The following is a 21,034-nucleotide window of genomic DNA, read 5'->3' as shown; positions in this document are numbered from 1 at the left end:
GGAGGGCAATGGTTTGAAATGAGAGCAGAGCAGATCGAGATTGGATGCAAGGAACAAATTGAGCACCATGAGGGTGCTGGAACACTGCCTGGGGAGGTAGTCGAGGCCACATCCCTGGAGCTCTTCAAGGTGGGGCTGGAGTTGAACCCCCTCTGAGTAACCTATCGTAGTGGAGGATGTCCCTGCTGGCTCAGGGGCTTTGACTGGGTGACCTTCGGAGATTCTGTCCAACCCAGACCATTCTGGACTCTGGCAGAGTTTCCCAGCTCAAAACTCACGTATCCCAGGAACACTGCACAAGTCCAGGCCTAGAAGCCTGCTTTTTGTAACCGCGTTCCAGAGGAGCTGTGGGGCAGGCTGCAGGGGTCTGTAGACAACTGAGCTGGCTTCTCAGGCACCCGCCGTGTCTGGGGCCACACAGGTGCCTGTGGTCTCGTTGGGTCCCGCATTTCTCCAGCTGGCTGGACCCTGACGGACAAGGGGGAGGCTAACGGGTGAGTCTCCTGCCTTGGGCTTGCTGACGGGGCCGGAGCAGGGCACCGGCGACCGTGTCAGGGCCGGAACACGACCCCCACCGGGGAGGGTGAGAGCGCTTGGTCGGCCCGCAGCAGGGGAGAAGAGCAAGAGCCGCAGGCAGGGACGGTCACCTCTCGCTACGTGCGAGTTGGCAGCAGGGGGTGGCCCTGCATCCCCTCCGAGCCGGGCCGGGGGCCTGCGGAGGCGGCGGCGGAACGCGGCGGCGGGCGCGGGTTGCGGAGGGCCGCTTTAAGCAGGGCACAGCGCGGCGCGGCGGGCGCCCGGCGGCGGGGCCGGCATGAGGGAGCTGGCGGCCGGGCCGAAGATGGAATGCGACATCTTGGACGCGCTGGAGGCCTTGGGGTAAAGCGGGGAGCAGCAGCGGGTGCCCCTTGGCGGGGCGAGGGGCCGAGGAGAGCCGGGAGAGAGCTACTCAGCCCTGCGTGGGGCGAGACCCCTTGGCCGCGGGCGGGAGGCCGGGCCGGAGGCTGCGAGGGGCAGCGACGAGGAGCGCGGCGGCGGCGGGGGGCCGGGGAGCGGTGGCAGAAGGACGGGTGGCAGAAGGACGGGTGGCGGGGCGGCGGCCGGCGCTGGGCCCTTTTCCTCACGGGCTGCGGGAGCATGGCGCCTGCCTGGGGCTGCACTGCTTGCAGTGAGGGGAAGACGAAGGAAGGGTGGCCGCTCGGGCGGCTCCTGGGTATGGAGGGTTTAACGGTGATAATGCTCAGCCATACCCGAGCCACCGCCGCAAGGCCGAGGCTGGCCGGGCGGCTGCTTGGGCAGCATCTCTGCGCGGTGCCAGCCCGGTTTGTGCTTGCCTACCGGCGTCCCGCCGATGTGCTGCAGCTGAAACAGAGCAGGAACAGTGTAAAATGTAGCTTGATTTTCGGTTATCAAGCGTGAATGATGCCTTGACAGACATCCTTTGCAAAGATAAACTCTTTCGGTGTAGTTGCTAAGCACCTTACAGAAACATGGTTTTAAAATCTGCATGGCTTCTCTTAAACTTGCTTCTTATCACTAACGTTTCTGTCCCTGAGCAGGTACACAGGGCCCCTGCTGGAGGAGGAGGCCTTGAACAAAGCGGCAGAAAAGGGATTGTCATCCTCAGAATTCCTTGAGCTGTGCGTTTGGTTAGGTTCCCAAATTAAGTCGCTTTGTAATATGGAAGAAAGCATCACTTCAACGGATGGTATGTGAATGTTGAGTTATTAAAGCTATTTAGTATCTGCTCAGTGGGTTTGGACCTGCATTGCCCAGCTAACAGTGAAATGACAGTGTCGAAGTTCAGAAAATAGCCGAACTCAGGCTGATGCTTGCATGGATGTGACTATTGGATTAAGGCCTTGTCTTCTGAGGGTTCTTTCAAAAGTATGAACAAAAAGGTGTTTGGGTTTGGGTTTTTCTTTAGATCTACATGAATATAAGAAGTACATTTGTATCTTCTATGAGCAGTTGTTGCATGTAATTGTGTTTCAGTGGCTTAGTTCCTAGTGCCTGGTATTTTCAGCTGTGGTGCAGAGTTCCAGTCAGCGCTGTACCTAGAGATGCAAGCTGCACTACCAAGTTGATGAAACTTGGATGAGATTTATATTGTAAATGGAATCAGTGAAAATAACTGGCTCATGAATCTTGGAACTTGTGCAGGAGAAAGTTTGTTACGTTGATACAGTTTCCTGACATCTGGGTCAGCCCAATCCCAAGCACAAATCCAGGTTGGGTGCAGAGTAGGTTGACAGCAGCTCTGAAGAAAGAGACTTGGGTGTGTTGGTTGCTGAGAAGCTGCCCAGGAGCCAGTAGTGCTCTCATGTAGCCCAGCAGGCAACTGTGTGCTTGGCTGCAGCCAGAGGAGTGTGGGCAGCAGAACAGGAGAGGGGATTCTACCCCTTGGCTCTGCGCTGCTCAGACCTCGTCTCCAATCCTGCCTCCAGTGCTGCTGTCCCCAGCAGAAGGAGGCCACACAGCTGCTGGAGAGAGTCCAGAGGAGGCCACAAAGATGATCCAAAGACTGGAGCTCTGCTGTGAGGACAGGCTGAGGAAGCTGGGGTTGTTCAGCTCAGAAAAGGGAAAATTCCAGGGGGACCTTAGAATAACTAAAGGGATCCTGCAGGAAGACTGCAGAGGGACTTTCCATCAGGGTGTCTTAGAGACAGGACAAGGGGCAATGGTTTGAAGCTGGGGCAGAGTAGGTTTAGACTGAATCTTGGGAAATTCTTCAGTAGGAGGGTGGTGAGGCTCTGGAATAGGCTGCCCAGGGAGGCTGTGGCTGCCTCCTGCCTGGGGGTGTTGAAGGCCAGGTTGGATGAGAACTTGAGCAGATGAGTCTAGTTGAGAGGTGTCTTTGCCCATGGTGGGGAGGTTGGAGGAGATGAGCTCTCAGGTCCCTTCTAGCCTGAGCTATTCTGTGATAAGCTGTTCTGTTTCTTGATACTCATTTGGATTCATGTCTTCAAAGACTGCTGTAGCTTGACCATCCCCTTAAAAGCATGAGCACAGTGTTTCTATTAAAAAATCTTGTCTGCCTGTATGTAGGACTGCTTTGAAAAGAAAAAAATGTCACATTGGTGGTGTCTGGTCAGTCTTTGTGCTATCAAAATTGGCAATTTAAATATATAAGCAAAGGAAATGAGATTACAGTGTGATGTTGCTGTCCAAAGCCATTAGCTTTGCATTTCTCTATTACCTTAGGTGGCAAGGATGTAGAGAGCTTCCAGCTTGAGGTTAGCAGCTTTCTGAGAGAAATGGCTTGCCCCTATTCGTCCCTTATATCTGGAGACATCAAGGACAGATTAAGAGAGAAAGAAGATTGTCTGAAACTCCTCTGTAAGTTAGACCCGTGTTTTTTGTACTCCAGTATTTAATGTGCATGTAGTGCCATCGTTGTACAGTGTGCTTTGAATAGTTCTCTACTGACACATCTGTGTGCAGTCATTGCAGCCTGCATCAACTTGCTTGTGCAGAAGTGGAAAACAGAAAACTATTTGAGCAGAAAGTAATATTTCTTTGAAGTACGGCTCAACCCACTGAAGCCTCCTGATCCCTCTTGTGATCCAGTTACAGCTCAGCTGAAACAGACCTGTCTCCCACCACCAGAGTCTCTGCAAACTGAGATGGGTGGGCATAGAGATGTCAGCCTGCTGGGGCCTGATGTCAGAAGAGATCACAAGAAAGCTAGGGAGGGACTTTATACAAGGGCTTGTAGCAGTGGGATGAGAGGGAATGGATTGAAGCTGAAGGAGGGTAGAGGGGAGAGTTAGACTGGAGGTGAGGAAGAAATTCTTGATAGTGAGAGTGCTGAGACACTGGAACAGGTTGCCCAGAGAGGCTGTGGATGCCCGCTCCCTGGAGGCATTCAAGGCCAGGTTGGATAAGGCCTTGAGCAATCCTGGGCTAGTGGGAGGTGTCTCTGTCCATGGCAGGCAGTTGATACTAGATGATCTTCAAGGTCCCTTCCAGCCCAAACCATTCTATGAATCTGTCATCCCTGTGTTTTTGAGAGGATGCTGGGCAGCCTTAAAGAAGAAGCCACATGGTTTGAACATGCTGAAGGCATGATCAGAAGTCTTAAGTTTAATCTAGACTTGGACAAAGGAGTAGCAGCAGGAACTGTGTAACATCATGAAACTAGCTAAGGAAGCAGGGGCTGGTGGCAGAGGTGGGATGAACAGTCAAATACAATGTGTGGACTAAAGGTAATGAAGTCAAATGAGCTAATTCAGGTGAAGTGCAGGAGGGAACTGGAAAGAGTCTGACTTCTGTAATGACCTAATTATAAATTGATGTCTTGCCTTTGTATATGAGATGTGTCTGTAAATATGTTAAGATGATGCTTTTCTCTCTAGTGTTTCTAAGTACAGAACTTCAGGCTTTAAAGATACTGAACAGCAAAAAAACGAAAGGCTCCCATTTGGAAAAGCACAATGAAGTTTATCAGGAAGTTCAAGCTATTTGTGATGCACTGGGCCTGTCAAACTCCTCAGCTTCTGATATTCCTCCCTTGTTAACCAGCGTGGAACAAAAGGTGTGTGCTGTGATGTGTTCTGTTGTTGTATGCAGGAGCTCAGTAAGCATTCATCTGGAGTTTGCACCCAGCATTCTGATCCGTAACAGCCCCATGCAACAAGTGCAAGAGAAGCTCCCCCAGGAGCCACATGGAAAGTACTCTGTTCCAAGTGAGAGGACAAGTTAGGATGCCATCAAATATTTTTTGTGAGGAGGTTGGTCATGCAGTGAAAGCTAGCAGGAAATATGATTTGTGTGATGGGTGATAAGGCAGAAGAAGAGTGTCTGATTTTATGAGTCTACTGTAATGTGTGGCATTTGATCACAGGGGTAGCAAATTGTGCTGAAATAGATCTCACTGTCACTTGTGGTGTTTCTTTTCAGATCAAGGACATCCTCTCCAAAGTTCAAAATAACCATGTGGGAAAATCACTTCTAACAAAGCCTCTGAACTCAGAGCAAGTGGTACAAAGTCTCTCCATTCCTTTATTTGGGTTTCACGGGATGGTGAAAATCAGTGCATACAGCATCCTATAAGCACTTTACAAATGCAGTGAGGGAAATGGGGTTGTTCAGCCTGGGGATGAGAAGGCTCCAGGGGGACCTCAGAGCTGCCTGCCGGTCCCTGAAGAGATCCTGCAGGAAGGCTGCAGAGGGACTTTACATTTGGGTGTCTAGAGACAGGATAAGGGGGAATGGTTTGAAGCTGAAGTGGGGTGGGGTTAGGCTGGAGCTGAGGAAGAAGTTCTTCAGTAGGAGGGTGGTGAGACAGGAACAGGCTGCCCAGGGAGGCTGTGGCTGCCTCCTGCCTGGGGGTGTTGAAGGCCAGGCTGGATAAGGCCTTGAGCAGCTGAGTCTAGCTGAGAGGTGTCCCTGACCATGTCGGGGAGTTTGGAGGAGATGAGCTCTGAGGTCCCTTCCAACCTAGGCTATTCTGTGACATTAAGTTAAATTGCTGAATATTTCTAATGCTACTCAAACACTTCCAGAGTTAGTGTTAGGAACCAGGCCTGGGCTTGGTTCATCTCCTTACTGACTTCTAAAATACTTTGTGCTACAGTAGCCCTACAGAGGTGCACCCTAACCTATAGCATTCACATGGGGACAGAACCATAATTGCTGGCTGGGGTTAATTTTACAGTGAGTTCACTGACTTCTGAAGTTGCAATGTTTGATTGTTTCATTGCCACACCACAGGAAAGGTTGGAGAAAATCAACGATGCTCTGCGCAGCGAATACGAGTGCCGGCGGCGGCTGCTGGTGAAGAGGCTGGATGTGACAGTGCAGTCCTTCGGCTGGTCTGACAGAGCAAAGGTCAGCTTGCTGTGCTCTCTGCTTCCTCTGGCTGCTGCACTGCCCCAGCTCTTCCTACCCCACACACACCCCCTCTAAATACAGTTCAAAGAGTCTCAGAATGCTCTGGGTTGGAAGGCACCTTCAGAGGTCATTCAGTCCAACCCCCTCTGCAGTCAGCAGGGACATCCTCCACTAGATCAGGTTGCCCAGAGCCCTCTTGAGTCTTCCTTGAGTATCTCCAGGGATGGGCCCTCACCACCTCCCTGGGCATCCTGCTGCAGTGTTCTGGCACTCTCCTGGTACAGAACCTGTTCCTCACATCCAGTCTCAATTTGCTCTGCTCTCATTTCAAACTACTGCCCTCGGCCTGTCCCTGCAGGCCTTTGCAGACAGTCCCTCTGCAGCCCTCTTGTAGGCTTCATTCAGGTCCTGGCAAGCTGCTATTAGGTCTGCCTGGAGCCTTCTCTTCTCCAGGCTGCACAACTCCAGCTCCCTCAGCCTGTCCTCACAGCAGAGGTGTTCCAGCCCCCTGATCATTTTCATGGCCCTCCTCTGGACTAGCTCCATTAGGTCCATGTCCTTCCTGTGTTGAGGGCTCCAGAGCTGGATGCAGCACTGCAGGTGAGGTGTCCCCAGAGCAGAGGGGCAGGATCTCCTCTCTCCATCTCTGGCCACACTGCTTTGGATGCAGTCCAGGCTGCCATTGGCCTTCTGTGCTGCAAGCCCACACCGTTGGCTCATGTCCAGCTTCCCATCCACTGGCACCCACAAATCCTTTTCCACAGGGCTGGTTTCCATTACTGTTGTCTACTCTCCAATCACTTTCTCATTCCAGCCTGTAACTTCTAAGTCCTAGTTACTGAGAAAGGGGAAGGATTTGTCCAGTTGGCACAGTCCATCCTTTATGGCTGTTTCTGTTATATATTCAAATGTCCTCTGGTGTGGCTTCTCACTTCAGTATCACAGTATCATCAGGGTTGGAAGAGACCTCACAGATCATCAAGTCCAACCCTTTACCACAGAGCTCAAGGCTACACCATGGCACCAAGTGCCACGTCCAACCTTGCCTTGAACTGCCCCAGGGATGGTGACTTAATTTTACGACTCCCCTTTTTCTTAACTACTGGCTAGTAAGTTGAGTGAGGTTCTCCTCCCCCTTCCACTACTCTCCCTGGGTGAGATGTTGTGATGCTTTGGGAGTTTCCCACCCCCTCACTCCTAGGAAATCACCCAGACTAGACTCAGACAGATGTAAGTTGAGTAATGAAGCTTTATATTTGCAGCTTAGCACAGTATACAAGCAGATATTTACAGCTATATACAGAAACACACAAGTCAAAAGTAATACAGAAACACAGCAGCCCTCCCAGAAATCAGAGTTGCCAAGAGGGGCTCCCAACCACTCTTCCACCTTCTTTCCAGCCCTCTACCTTATCCCAGAGTTGGCCTTATGTGCAAGGTTTGCTTAGAGGATCAGCAAGGGGGGTTAGAAGCAGAATTAGATGGGTGACACAGCAAAAGCCCAGGGAGAAAAGCACAGGCACTGACTCCAACAGAGACACACACTGTCTTATCTATGTGTTCTTGTTTTCATACATCTCAGCAAGCCTATGAGTGAAGTAGGCATTGCCAATGTTTCCTTTTCACAGCTTAGCATCTAATTTTTTTCATTGAAATATTTCAATTAGCCTCAAACTAGCACAGCTCTTGAGAGAGCAGCTTGGACTCTTAGATTTTAGCGTTTAGATAATGCTGGCAAACGTCAAAGAATCTGATGGCAGTGAGCAGGAGTTTCTTTTGCAGTGGTGCAAGTTCCTGTATCAGTTAAACCTAATCAGCTGTGTCCTGGGCTGTACCAAAAGCAGTGAATCCAGCAGGACAAGGGAGGTGATTCTCTCCCTCTTCTCTGCTCTGAAGAGATCTCACCTGGAGCACTGTATCCAGTTCTGGTGCTCCCAGCATAAGAGGGGCATGGAACTGTTGGAGCAGGTCCAGAGGAGGGCCACAAAGATAATCAGAGGGCTGGAGAAACCTCCCTTATGTTGATAGGCTGTGAGAGATGGGGCTCCGCAGCCTGGAGAAGAAAAGGCTCCAGGGAGACCTTATAGTGGCCTCCCAGTGCCTGAAGTGGGCTACAAGAAAGCTGGACAGGGACTTTTGACAAGGGCTTGTATTGACAGGATGAGAGGGAATGGATCAAAGCTGAAATAGAATCATCTAACAATTTGAGTTGGAAGGGACCTCCAAAGGTCATCTAGTCCAACTCCCCTGCAGTCAGCAAGGACATCCTGCACTAATTCAGTTTGCCCAGAGCCCTGATGAGCCTGACCTTGACTATCTCCAACGATGGGGCCTCAACTATCTCCTTGGGCAACCTGTTCCAGTGCTCCACTCCCTCCACGGTAAAGATCTTTCTCCTAACATCCAACCTAAATTTCTTCTCTAGTTTAAAACCACTGCCCTTCATCCTGCCACTTCAGGCCTTTGTAAACAGTCCCTCTTCAGCCTTCTTGTTGGCCACCTTTAGGTACTGGAAGGTTACTACTAGGTCTCTGTGGAGTCTTCTCTTCTCCCAGCTGAAATCAGAGCATGTTTCTGGCTTCCTGGTAGACGTCTCTGCATAACTTGCAAACTGTTGTTCATGATGAAATGTTACAAAATCTTACTGCTGACTTCTATTCAGTAATGATTTGTATATAATTTTGTTACATACTTCAGCTTGATCTCCAAAAACACCAAGCAAAAATATTTCTCTTTATCCAGTTTGTAAAAAAAATAAGCTGAGCTGACAAATGTGAGAAAGGCAAAGAAATACAAGGAAAACAGGACTGCCCAGACTCACAGCTCGCTTGCTGTGCAATTTAACATTCAAGATGACTGCAAATAGACCATTCCATCTTCCTGTTCTCATCTCCATCCTTTTCCTCTCCATTTCTCTCCCTCTCCACCATATCTACCTCTTTCTCCCCTGCACAATGCATTTTCCCTTTTTTTCCCCCCAAACTCATAACACCTGGGTTCTGTTGAGTCTCCTCCCACCCCAGGTGTCACCACTTTGCCCTCCCTGCCCACTCCCCTTTTCAATCTGGATTCTATTGGGAGTCTCCTCCCACCCCAGGTGTCACCACTTTACCCTCCCTACCACTCCCCTTTTCAATCAGGGTCTTGTTGGAGTCTCCTCCCACCCCAGGTGTCACCACTTTACCCTCCCTACCACTCCCCTTTTCAATCAGGGTCTTGTTGGAGTCTCCTCCCACCCCAGGTGTCACCACTTAGCCCCACCCTACCCACTCCCCTTTATAAGTGGCCCCAGGAAAGGCAAGCCCCAAGCTTGCCCATTGTGGGCAGAAGGATCCTCCTCGGATCGTCACCGGTGAGTGCTCTGTGGTGCATCACTGGGTGGATGGTGGAGGGGATTCAAAGGCCGGGGGGCCTGGTGGGCCCCCCGGCTAGGTAGGGCTAGGCCTCATGATTGCTCTGACATTGCTCACGGGTGCTGGGTAGGCTTCCTTAGGCTGAGTTTCTCCGTGTTGAGTTGCTTCTTTCAGCTCACTGAGGATGATCTGGAGCACTCGGCTGAACCTATACCAGATCACACAGGAACACATCCAAGCAAGTCTTGAATATCTCCAGAGGAGACTCACAGCCCCCCAGGGCAGCCTGCTCCAGTGTTCTGTCACCCTCATAGTCAAAAAATTCTTCTTTGTGTTTACTTGAAACTTCCTATGCCTCAGCTTCCAGCCATTGCCCCTTGTCCTGTCATCAGGCATGGCCAAGAAGAGCCTCATGTGTTGGTACTACTAAGTAACGTCTGGGCTTGAGCACTACTGGTGGCTTACAGTACTTGGGATTTCAGCAAAACCCAGAAGGTTTGCTTAAAGAGGAGTGTGGCCAGCAGAGCGAGAGAGGAGAGTCTGCCCCTTTACTCTGGTGAGACCCTGCCTTGAATACCACTATGGGCATTAAAGCATGTTTCAAAGTGCCCTGGGCTTCCTTGAACACCACCTCTGCTCAGAGGCAAATAAAGAGCAGTCTGTGGTGTTGTCATAGTGTGAAGGGTCCCAGGTTCTCCTAAGAAAACCACAGGGACCAAGACCCATCTCAGGGGACAGATGTGGGTGTCCCAGTGTGTTGTAGCATTGCTATTCCCTTCTGGTTTCACAGTGTATAAGGTGGTCCCTGGCTGGTATCACTCTGTTTCCCTTCTCCTCCCTTCACACCTGCCTGCAGGGAGAGTGGCATTCCTTCTTACCTGTGCTGTGTGGGGCAGGTGGCTCCCAGCTGGCAGGGAATTTTGAGCTGCGTCATGCGGCCTGCTGAGGCCTTGCAGGCCTGATGTGGGGTGGGAGGCACAGTCCTGGCCTGCTCTCAGGCCCACTGAGGGCAGAAGGGTGGAGGACTCTAGAAGGCTTCAGGCCGATAGCTTTGGCTTAGCTCGTGGCTGTACCTACTCTGCCCAACTGTCTTCTGCATATGTGCTCTCGTAAGTAGAACCTCTCTTTAAACTTCCAGTTGGTGTGCACTGTTGTCCTTCTTGCTCCCTAGAAGGAGTAAGAGTCGCTTCTGTTGTCTAGTCCTGGGTAGCTCATGGCCTCCAAGGACCATAGGTGTAAAGTGATACTGTTAGTTGGGTGCAACAATAGAGGTTTGTTCCAAATGTGATGAAAAAGTGCCTTAGGTGCCTGTGAAGGAGCAGGGCAAAGCCGTCCAGAGGTAATGGCTCGTAGTGAGAGGAGAGGAGGCAATGGCTGTGAGATTGAGGAGGACAGATAGGACAGATTCAGACTGGAGATTGGGAAGAAATTCTTTCCAGTGAAGAGTGGTGAGAGACTGGAATAAGCTGCCCAGGGAGGTTTTGGATGCCTTCTGCCTTCTTTCTGGAGGTGTTGAAGGCTGGATTGGATGAGGCCTTGAGCAACCTGGGCTGGTGGGAGGTGTCCCTGCCCGTGGCAGGGGGTTGGAACTGGTGATCTTTGAAATCCCTTCTATCCTAAACCATTCTGTGAATTTCTTGGCCAGTGGCTCCATCCACGCAAAGAGAGCTGGTGACACCTGGCACTGTTTTGTAAGCTAGCAGCCTTCAAACTGATACCTGGTGAGAGCAGCAGCTGGTTTGTGGTGCCATTGTGTGTTTAATGCCTAGCAGGTTAGCTCAGTTCATCCTTCTCCTGCAGGTGAAAACAGATGACATAGCACGGATCTACCAGCCCAAGCGCTATGCCCTGTCGCCAAAGTCAACTGTGACCCTAGCTCACCTGCTGGCTGCCCGAGAGGACTTATCCAAGATCATAAGGACCAGCAGTGGCTCAATACGGGAGAAAACAGCCTGTGCCATCAACAAGGTATGCTGCTGCTTGCTGGGGTGTTTACAGGCCTGACAAGAATAATTGTGGAATCACAGAACTGTAGGGGTTGGAAGGGACCTCCAGAGATCATCCAGTCCACCCCTCTGCCAGAGCAGGGTCACCTAGGACAGGCTACACAGGAACACCTCAAGGTGGGTTTGAAAAGTCTCCAGAAAAGGAGACTCCACAACCTCTCCGGGCAGCCTGCTCCAGGGCTCTGGCACCCTCACCATACAGAAGTGTCTCCTCATGCTGAGGTGGAACCTCCTGCGTTCCAGCTTGGCTCTGTTGTTACTTGTCCTGTCACTGGGCACCACCAGAGCCTGGCACCTTCATCTTGACACCCACGCCTCAGATATTGATAGACCTTGATTAGAACCCCTCTCAGCCTTCTCTTCTCCAGACTAAACAGCCCCAGGGCTCTCAGTCTCTCTTCACAGCAGAGATGTTCAGGTCCCCCAGTTGTTCTCATAGCTCTCTGTTGGACTCTCCCCAGCAGGTCCCTGTCTCCCTTGAACTGGGGACCCCAAAATTCGACACAGTGTACCAGGCATGGTCTCAGCAGGGTAAAGAGGGAGGAGAACCTCCCTAAAGCTGCTGGCAACACTTTTCTTGATGCCCCTCAGGATGCCACTGTGCTTTCAGTGTTTTCATTTCTTTTGAAAGTTATCTTTGGGCTTTGAAGGAGGAGAGTTTGCAGCATTCCACTAAACACTACAGCAGCTGCTTGTTTTTCAAACTTACTGCTGTGCAACAGAATGGAAAAGCCCAGGCAAGAAGTAACAGTGGTAGAGTCTGTGTGTGAGTTCAAAGGAACTGCACAGCCCAGGTTTCACCCTTCAGATGGTGACTGAGGCTGGTCTTGTTAATCCTTTATTTTCAGATTTCTCTACTGTTTTTTTACCTCCTTTAGAACCCTTGAATATGTGTTTTTTCAATTCCCCAAGATTCTGAAACATCTTCATCATTGTAGAATCTCACAGAAAGTTGTTTTGTTTTTCTTGAGAAGATTTAATTGGAGTGCATGGGACTGCCCAGAGTATGCTAACACTCAGCACACAGAGGTCAGGAAACAGGAAAGCAACAAGCAAAAGGCCCACTTGGATATCTTTGTGTTTCAAATCAGTGTTCTGTGCTCCTTTGTCCAATGCAGTCTCCCTTTTGGTACACAGAGTAAGAGCCACCAAAGTATTGGGCGGTATTGGAAGGGTTGTGGTGAGTAGGTCCAGAGAGGTTCTCCTTCCACTCAGCCCTGGTGAAGCCACATCTGGGAGGCTGTGTCCAGTTCTGGGGACCTCAGTTTTAGAAGGATCTCAGGGAACTCCTTGGAAGAGTCCAGCTCAGAGGCACAGAGCTGCTGCAGGCAGTGGACCATCTTCTGTGAGGACAAGCTGAAGGAGCTGGGGCTTGGAGCTTGGAGCAGAGGATTCCAAGGACTGCCCTCATTGCTGCTGATAAAGATGTGCAGGGCAGCGTCAGCAGGACACAGCCAGGCTGTGCTCAGGCATGGCCAAGGACAGGACAAGGGGCACTGGGGGCAAGCTGGAGCAGAAGAGGTGCCACAAGAACAGGAGGGAAAACTTTTTCCCTGTGAGAGTGTTGGATCCCTGGAGCAGGCTGCCCAAAGAGGTTGTGGAGTATCCTTCTCCAGAGACATTCCAAACCCAACTGGATGTGTTCCTGTTTTGACCTGCCCTGGGTGGTGCTGTGCTGGCAAGGGGGTTGGACTGGATGATCTCTGGAGGTCCCTTTCAAGCCCTCACATTCTGTGAATTCCTTGTGAAACTCAAGATGTCTTTTCTCTGTCCTCTCTTGCCAAGTGTTACTGCACACAGCTGAGTCTCAGGACTCTCTGATTGAGGGCAAACTGGCATCCTTTTGGAGCTGCACATAGTTGGGAGTCCGTGGAAGGATCTTTTGTCAGCTGATCAGACTTGACCTTGGCACTCTGTAGTGCCAGCTGCCTCCTTAGTAGCCTTTTGTGTGAAGATGCACTTACCTATTCCTGTAGCTGAGTCCTGGATGTTGCTCACTTTAATTCCAGTCCTTCACCTAGGTGTCCATAGGTTTTTTCCTACAGGTTGCACAGCAGTTATCTGAGCTTAGCTGGCTGCAGTCAGTTCAGTTTCACAGATGGAAAATGGGATCACTCTGAGGTCTGTTGTGTTGTGGCAGCTTACAGGGACAGGAAGTAAATTCTGTTCCTCGCCAAGGGAACCATGCCTGCTGTGAAGAGTGTGTAAACTAAACGTTGGCTTCTTTTTCCTGTAGGTGCTGATGGGGAGGGTGCCTGACCGTGGAGGCAGGCCCACAGAGATTGAACCACCTCCTCCTGAAATGCCTCCTTGGCAGAAAAGACAAGAAGGTGGTGGAAGAGGTGGCTGGGGAGGTGGGGGTGGAGGAAGGGGCAACTGGGGGGGTGGAGGGGGTAGAGGTGGAGGAGGAGGTTTTGGAGGTGGGGGTGGGTTTGGAGGTGGGGGTAGTTTTGGAGGCGGTGGTGGGTTTGGAGGTGGGGGCTTCAGAGGCGGTGGAAGAGGTGGAGGGAACTTCCAAGGTGGAAGGGGAGATTATGGTGGCAGGGGAGGTTATGGTGGCAGAGGAGGCTATAATGATCCATATGGTGGAAGAGGAGGAGGAGGCTACAGAAGATACTAAAGCGCTGTAAATATTAGCAGAGCAACTGGCAAAACCTAGTGGTGGTGTTTCCTGGAATCAGGAGATTAGAGCTGCTCACTTGGCTTTAGATTGAATCCTTGCATTAGACCAAATGATGTTGTCACTGAATAACTCAACTTTTCTACTCCAGTGTGCTGGTTTCAGTCCTTGTTTTTCGTACTGCTCATGTGGTGGGGTTTTAATATGCTATTTTATTTAAAATAACCCTCAGAAAATGGAATAAAAAACCTTTCTAAGCCAACAAAAATCCTATCATTTCATGGCCAGGCCTCTCAGTTACTGCATCTTGCATGCCCACTCCCCTGCTCCAAAATGCTATGTGGAAAAAAACAAAACCAAAATAGGGCTAAGAACTGGTCAGAAAATGTTTTGAAATACTCTAGAATGCTGCTTTCAGGCTTTTCCTCTTCTAGTTTTCAGATGGGGACATATGAACAAATTTTAAAGTTAAGATCTTTAAGGCTTTGGTCAAAATTATTCAATTAAGTTTCTTTGTCTTTTAGAACTTCACATAAAAGTAACATCCTGAGCTAGTCCTGTACAGAAACTCATCAAATCAGGTCAGGTCATGTACTGTGAACTCAGGACAGTGGTGAGGTTTGATGTTTTCATTTCACCTATTTCCCATTTTATTGGTAATTCACACAAAAAAAAAAAAACAGGGCAGGAAACTTCTGCAGCCATCTCCTCTGGTGACAGCTCATTTCTGTGTGCTGTCTGAATTAGCCTGCAGACAGAAAGGGCAAGTAAGCCGAACTGCCTGACAAACAGCAGACAGCTGCCTCTCCTCTCCTCTCTCCCTCTCTGCTCTACCTCCACTCCTCTCTCTTCTTTCTTTCTCCTTTGCCTTCCCACCTGCTCTGTGTTTGGGATTCTCCAAATGTCCGCCTCCTAAACCTCTCACACAGTATTTGCCCTTCCTCGGTGACTTCTCTCTTTCATACTCTGCCAACCAGCAGAGTGACCTGTAAGAAGCTCCTCTTACTGTGGTGTGAATGCCTTCTCCTCCACAGTGTCACTTAGGAGTTAGCTTTCATGCACTTGTGGCTGTAAATACAGGAGGAGAAGAATTGAATGGAGCTACAAGTTTAAAAGTTTCTGCTGTCCACTGTCTTTTAGATCTCTTCTGTTGCTGTAAGGCTGCCCCTGAGTACAGAGGTGGAGCAGGGAGATGATGGCCAAGCAGACACTCAGGATGGCATTGATCATGGTCAGGTTACAGACAGATTTGGGAAGGCACCTGATAAACCTGGGGGTGGCTGTTGATAGGAACCTAGAAACATTGTATTGAGTGTGTAGCTGTAGGTTTAACTGCAGGTTGAACTTGTAATCTATGATCTTGGTTTTATGTTCCACAGCGTCAAGTTCTTTCTGCACAGATTTCCTATTGGTGTCCGTATTTGGTATGCTTTAGTTATTCTACCTCCAGGAACACCACCTGCATCTTGTCCTGATTCACAGGTAGCTTTGGGCATGATGTAAAGCTCTGTTCAAAATCATTTCTCACTCTGTAACAAAGCCATCAGCAACTTTACATTTGGAATTTCAATCCTGATGAACTACAGATTTCTCTCCTCTAATTTTCTGATAAATGTGGTGTGATGGATCCAGCCTTACCCTGACTTTAAGGTCCCAGCAGGTGCCTAACAAAGGGCAGGAGCTTTCCTTGCTTGACCACAGCAACTCATGGCTTTGCTTCACTCAGCTGCTAGCAATGCAGTTCCTTGGCCAGGTTTTTTTTTCCAATGTCCTTTCTGGCCTAGGCTGTTGTCAGCCATTATGGAGACACCCTCCTGTGGAAGCAAAGTTCTGGGTTTCTTGATTTTTCAGCTTGTTTTTTCCCTAATGGTTTGGAATAGCTCACAAGTTCTGGTGTCTCCAGCAGGAGGACACAGAGCTGCTGGAGCAGCTCTGCTGTGAGGACAGGCTAAGGAAGCTGGGGGTGTTCAGCCTGGAGAAGACTCCAGAGGGACCTTACAGCTGCCTGCCAGTACCTGAAGGGATCCTGCAGGAAGGCTGCAGAGGGACTTTTCATCAGGGTGTCTAGAGGCAGGACAAGGGGAATGGCTTGAAGCTGAGGCAGAGCAGGGTTAGACTGGAGCTTAGGAAGTAGTTCTTCAGTAGGAGAGTGGTGAGATTCTGGAACAGGCTGCCCAGAGAGGCTGTGGCTGCCTTCTGCCTGGGGGTGTTGAAGGCCAGGCTTGAGAACTTGAGCAGCTGAGTCTAGTTGAGATGTGTCCCTGTCCATGGCAGGGAGGTTGGAGATGAGCTCTGAGGTCCCTTCCAACCTAAGCCATTCTGTGACATCAGATTGGACTGCTGGCTGTGGAGGTGAGGTGTTGGTGAGCAAAGGAACAGAGAAAGAAGATAACCAACTGAAGCCTTAATACAAAATTGTTTGCTCATCCCAAAGTGATGTTTTGCTACAAGTGATTTCTGAACAGCCCTCAAGCATTTGGCTTCCACAGGGAAGGATACTGGGAAAATCCAAAAGGCTCATCTCTGTGACAATGCCATCAGGCTTAGGGCAGGGAGCTGAACTCTTGTTTGTAACTGGGGATGTAGCCTGGGGCTTCTACTTGCCTGTTTGTAGCAGGCAGGACAGCCAGTAATGAAGTGAGCCCCTTATGCAATTCTTGCAGTTACATTAGTTCATTATCATTTCATTCTATTGGTGTAGACCACTGAAAGTTCAAATAGGTTGGAGAGTTTGGGGGTTTATTTGGCCATTTCAGGTTGTTTTTTTCTTCATTCATTCCAAACTGTGAAGCCAGTAGCTGAAAATTAAAGCAAGCACCACCATGTTATGGAACCTCCTTCCTTATCTTCTTTTAGTTTAATCCTCTCCATACCTTTTGTATGTTTGGCTTGGGGAAAAAAAGACTTTTCAAAAGTCCTTGCTGTAAGTAGATTTTTTTTCATACACCTTTGTGTTTCTTCTCCCTTAATATCTACCTGAATGTTGCTCTCTTTGCTCAAGGGTTGAAAACCAGGGTTGGAGATATTTTTATTTTCAGGATTTGAGAGAGATTTGTTAACAGATGTGAACACTGAGGAATAAAGCACTGGAGCTGAAGCTGTTTGCATCACTTGTGTAGTGTGATTTGGATCCTCTGTGGTGTCTTCCTCTCCTGTTGGTAAGGAACAATTCCTGCTGGTGTTTGACAATGGGGTTGGCACTTGCTGTTTATCATCATGACAGGACAGATTTGGGTCAGACTGAAGAAGGCTGTAGGTCACTACAGGAAAATTTCAACAGGGCTTGTCACAGATATGAAGTGCAGTTGGAATGTTGTTTTTTTCCTGTTATAAATATGAGCTCCAACTCTTACAATTTATGTAACATCTTTACAATCTGTACACTTCTCCCAGCTTCTCCAACAAACCATTTCCAAGTAGCCAGAGAGAGCACTTACAATGAAACAGCAAAAACCCACTTCCAGCCCCCCCTAAAAGCTACTTCACAGGCAGCTGTGTGAGCTGAAGAGCTGCCCTGCTGCCTTCACTGTGATCTTCCTTCACCTATTTATTTCAATTATTAAATGATCAGAATTCACAGTTACACAGTAGCTGGGTGGAAATGCAGCTGGGATTTGGTTTTCTTTCTTTCCTGTCTGGAAAAACTGAGTCTGGAGCAGGACTAAAGGGGAGTGGTTTTCATTTTAATTAGCTACTGCAACAAAAAACTTAGTGCTTGCAGAACCATGGCTCTTGGTGCCTTCATTTCACATTGTCTCCTAGCATGAAGCAGCTTGAAGATTTACAGAGACGTGAGTGGTTTCTGTTCATAGCTGTCAGCTTTAGCAGTATCCTTGCAGTCAGTTTCTGCTGTTCATCTTCCTTACAGCTAAAAGGAAGTCCCAAAATAAAGAAGGGACCACCACAGAGAGCTTTTGGGCAGAGAACCACTGCAGCAATTCTCCAGGTACCAACTCATCCTGAAGCAGAAAATTTCCAGCACAGGTGAAGCACCAAACACTGCTTCTGTAAGACACTCCTGCAACCAGGCCCCTTTATAAGTCATTCAGGTTAGTTGTAGGAACAAGATGACAATACAAACACCACAAAGCTATGGTCACAGTCAGTCTTGAGTATTAAGGACTCATGCTAGTAACACTGTGGCCTCAGGGTCAGCTGCCTAGAGAATTTTGTTCATTTCCACCCCCCAGCACAAAGTTTTGTGTGTGCATACCAAGTGTCTTAAGACTCCAGAGTTTAAAGCATGAAGGAGCTTTGCTGCTCAGCAGTGTGAGGCTTAGCTGCTCTTGCTGGCTATTTTCAAGTCTTCAAAATATTCACTACTCAACTTCATTTGAATTGTTGCAGAAACTGCTCTGTACAGATGCCTCTTAAAAATACCTCTTGCTCTGCTTCCTTGAATTAACGGGCCAAAAATGAAGCAGCTTAAAGGAAAAAAAGGGCAAAGCAAGTTTGCAAAAGGGACCTCAAAACTATCCTGGTGGCTTCAGTCAGAGTGCAAGCCTATGCTGAATTGTTAATCATGAGGGTTTAGTGTATGAGGAAGACCTTCACAGTTGCTGGGGGTTTGTCCTCTGCATTTCATTTATTTACAGAGAGGAAAGAGAAAATATATTTGCCTCCTATTTTTTTTTAAACTTATATTTTACTTTACGTAGCACAATCCAAGGTCAAACCAAGAATTTTAAATCACTAAGCTGGCAAAAAGTTTCAAAAGGCCTTTTTAAAATATTATTATTTAAATAAGTCTGTCTCAGTTGACAATTGCTGTCAACAGTGGCTGAAGCATACATCTACAGCACCTGGAACACAAAGCACACATGCTACTGGAAGAGGCTGACTACAATTCCATCTACCATGGACCAGTAACTGACAAGGTTTGAGGAGCATTAAGTGGAGTTTGTAGATTAAGATGCCTAAGTCCCAAGTTTCTGATGATGTTTAAAGGTGTGATGGCAAATCCCTGCAGGATAAAGGCAAGCAAACTTTATACAAGTGCAGAAATTCTCTTGGGATGCAAACTGACTCCTCTGACAAGGAGATTGAGCAGGAACTTGACTGTTCTGTTGCCTCTTGACAATGTTTACACTTTGTAGCTTTAAGCACACTAAGTTGCTTCCCTAGCACCTTTTCCTGTACAGAATTTACACAGGTAAGAGCATTCTCACCTTGACTCTTTACTTAAAGTGCAAGTGAATCGAGGAGAAAGACAATGGAGAAACCTTGGATAGAACCAGATGTTAAAGCGCTCTGGAATACAGTAACTGTTGCCCTGGGAATGCTGGACATTTTCCCTCAGAGGGTGGCCCTTGAGGTTCTGTTCAACAATGGTATACACTGGCCATGAGAGAAGTAACTTTGTCCCATATCCGCTGTGAGGAACAAGTTAGTCTTTAAGCTATGTTATCAGGACAGGCTGGAAAGGTGGCTGAGGAGAATCTCATCAGGTTCAATAAGGCAAAGTGTAAGGTCCTGCACCCTGGGGCAATCCTACATAGGCATCCAGGCTGAGGCATGGTGAGATTGAGAGCAGCCCTGCAGAAAAGGGCTTGGGGGTGCTGATGGATGAGAAGCTGCACAATAGCCAATAGTGTGAGCTTGCAGCACAGAAGGTCAAAGGCTGCCTGGGCTGCACCCAAAGCAATGTGGCCAGAGATGGAGAGAGGCGATCCTGACCCTCTGCTCTGGGGACACCTCACCTGCAGTGCTGTGTCCAGCTGTGAGGCCTTCAACACAGGAAGGACATGGACCTGATAGAGCTAGTCCAGAGGAAGGCCATAAGGATGGTCCAAGGGCTGGAACACCTCTGCTACAAGGACAGGCTGAGAGAGCTGGGGGTGTTCAGCTTGGAGAAGAGAAGGCTGCAAAGGGCTGTGGGGACAAGATGAGGGTAGTGGTTTGAAATGAGAGCAGAGCAGATTGGATTGAATGTGTTCTGCACCATGAGGGTGCCAAACACTGCCACCAGGTTACCTGAGGAGGTGGTTGAGGCTCCATCCCTGGAGATACTCAAGGTGATGCTCAGCAGGGCTCTGGGCAACCTGATCTAGTGGAGGATGTCCCTGCTGACTGCAGGGGGTTGGACTGGATGACTTTTGGAGGTCACTTCCAGCCCAAACCATTCTATGGTACCTACCCTGTATGCTCAAGTTACTCCTTAAGCCAGATGAGTAGGACAGGGTGTCCCAAGCTGCAGCACAGAGCTGGAAGCAGTATTCAAAGTAACCCTGGGCTCATCCAGTTTCCCTTAGACAAGGTCAGCCTTTGGGCAGCAGGACTTCCACAGCTCTGAAAGAGGGTTGAAAACCATTTCACTTTGTCTTAAGGTGTACTAATAAGCAATCAGGTTCCATGAGCTTAACTCCTTCCTGTAACATTCTCCTCCAGCTTTTGCAACTTAAGATAGCAGGACATGATCTGAGGTGGTTTCAGCCACCAGGAGAAGGACCTGTTTCCCTCAGGGGAACATTCTACAATTTTACTTAAATACTCAGCTTTATATTGAACATTTCTTTCTGTATCTGGGCCAAATCTGTGGGGGCCCAGGCTCATCAATAGCTCCTTTGTCACAACACTTGTAGAGGAATGTGTGCTGCTGGCAGCCAAGATGCTGGCCAGTCCACACAGCCTTCGCCATGAGCAGAAACTTCAGCACCAACCTCATTTCTTTTCCAAGCAGACCCAGATGTTTCTCTTCTCCTTACACAGGTGACACTAAGTTGCTTTTACAAGGCAGAGGAATAGGTCTGTGTACTGGGGGGTGTCTTCTGAATAGGGAAACGTGGAATAAAGAGAGTATTCCTGTTCAACGTCCCTCAGGCTCTCCAGTTCACTTGGTAAAGCAGCTTCAGCACAACCCCACCCTTCAGTCTTACATTCCTCCACGGGAGATTTCCTTTCTTGCCTGCTAGGAGCAGTCTCTGTGTTGTAGGTTGTGGACTACATGGTTTCTTCTCTGGATTGTGAGCGACTCAATTGTTTTGTGTGCCTGTTCCAGCTGGATCTTTAAGCCTTCATTGACTGCCCTTAGAGTATTTCTTTCCTAAAGAACAACAAAACAATTCCTTTTTAGGTTGAATTTGGATTAGGATTGTCTGGTTGTTATGCTTAGGTTGAGTGGCATGGAGATCATAGAATTGTTTCTATTGGAAGAGACCTCTCAAATCATCTAGTCCAACCTCCAACTCAGTACCACCATGACCACTAAACCACGTCCCCAA

General features: G+C 48.9%; 2 protein-coding genes across 2 annotated transcripts in view; one reads left to right on the top strand and one right to left on the bottom strand.

Moving 5' to 3' along the window:
- The first annotated feature begins 757 nt into the window (after window positions 1–757).
- Window positions 758–16,911, top strand: FAM98B (family with sequence similarity 98 member B). Its single transcript, XM_064147880.1, has 8 exons — window positions 758–879; window positions 1,560–1,708; window positions 3,205–3,339; window positions 4,359–4,537; window positions 4,903–4,983; window positions 5,716–5,832; window positions 10,989–11,156; window positions 13,431–16,911. Exons 1-8 carry the CDS (start codon window positions 815–817, stop codon window positions 13,812–13,814), a joined length of 1,278 nt encoding a protein of 425 aa, XP_064003950.1. The 5' UTR covers window positions 758–814; the 3' UTR covers window positions 13,815–16,911.
- Window positions 16,912–18,165: 1,254 nt separating this feature from the next.
- The window catches only part of RASGRP1 (RAS guanyl releasing protein 1), a 41,589-nt gene continuing 38,720 nt past the window's right edge, over window positions 18,166–21,034 (bottom strand). Inside the window, exon 17 of the mRNA XM_064147864.1 lies at window positions 18,166–20,856. Within this exon, the coding sequence (XP_064003934.1) occupies window positions 20,722–20,856 (135 nt within the window). The 3' untranslated portion in view covers window positions 18,166–20,721. The remainder of the gene's footprint in view (window positions 20,857–21,034) is intronic.

Source organism: Pogoniulus pusillus, chromosome 1 (genome assembly GCF_015220805.1).
Source record: "Pogoniulus pusillus isolate bPogPus1 chromosome 1, bPogPus1.pri, whole genome shotgun sequence".
In the NCBI taxonomy this organism is placed as follows: domain Eukaryota; kingdom Metazoa; phylum Chordata; class Aves; order Piciformes; family Lybiidae; genus Pogoniulus; species Pogoniulus pusillus.
Note: the sequence above shows the minus strand (reverse complement) of the source record. Positions and strands in the feature narration are given on the sequence as shown.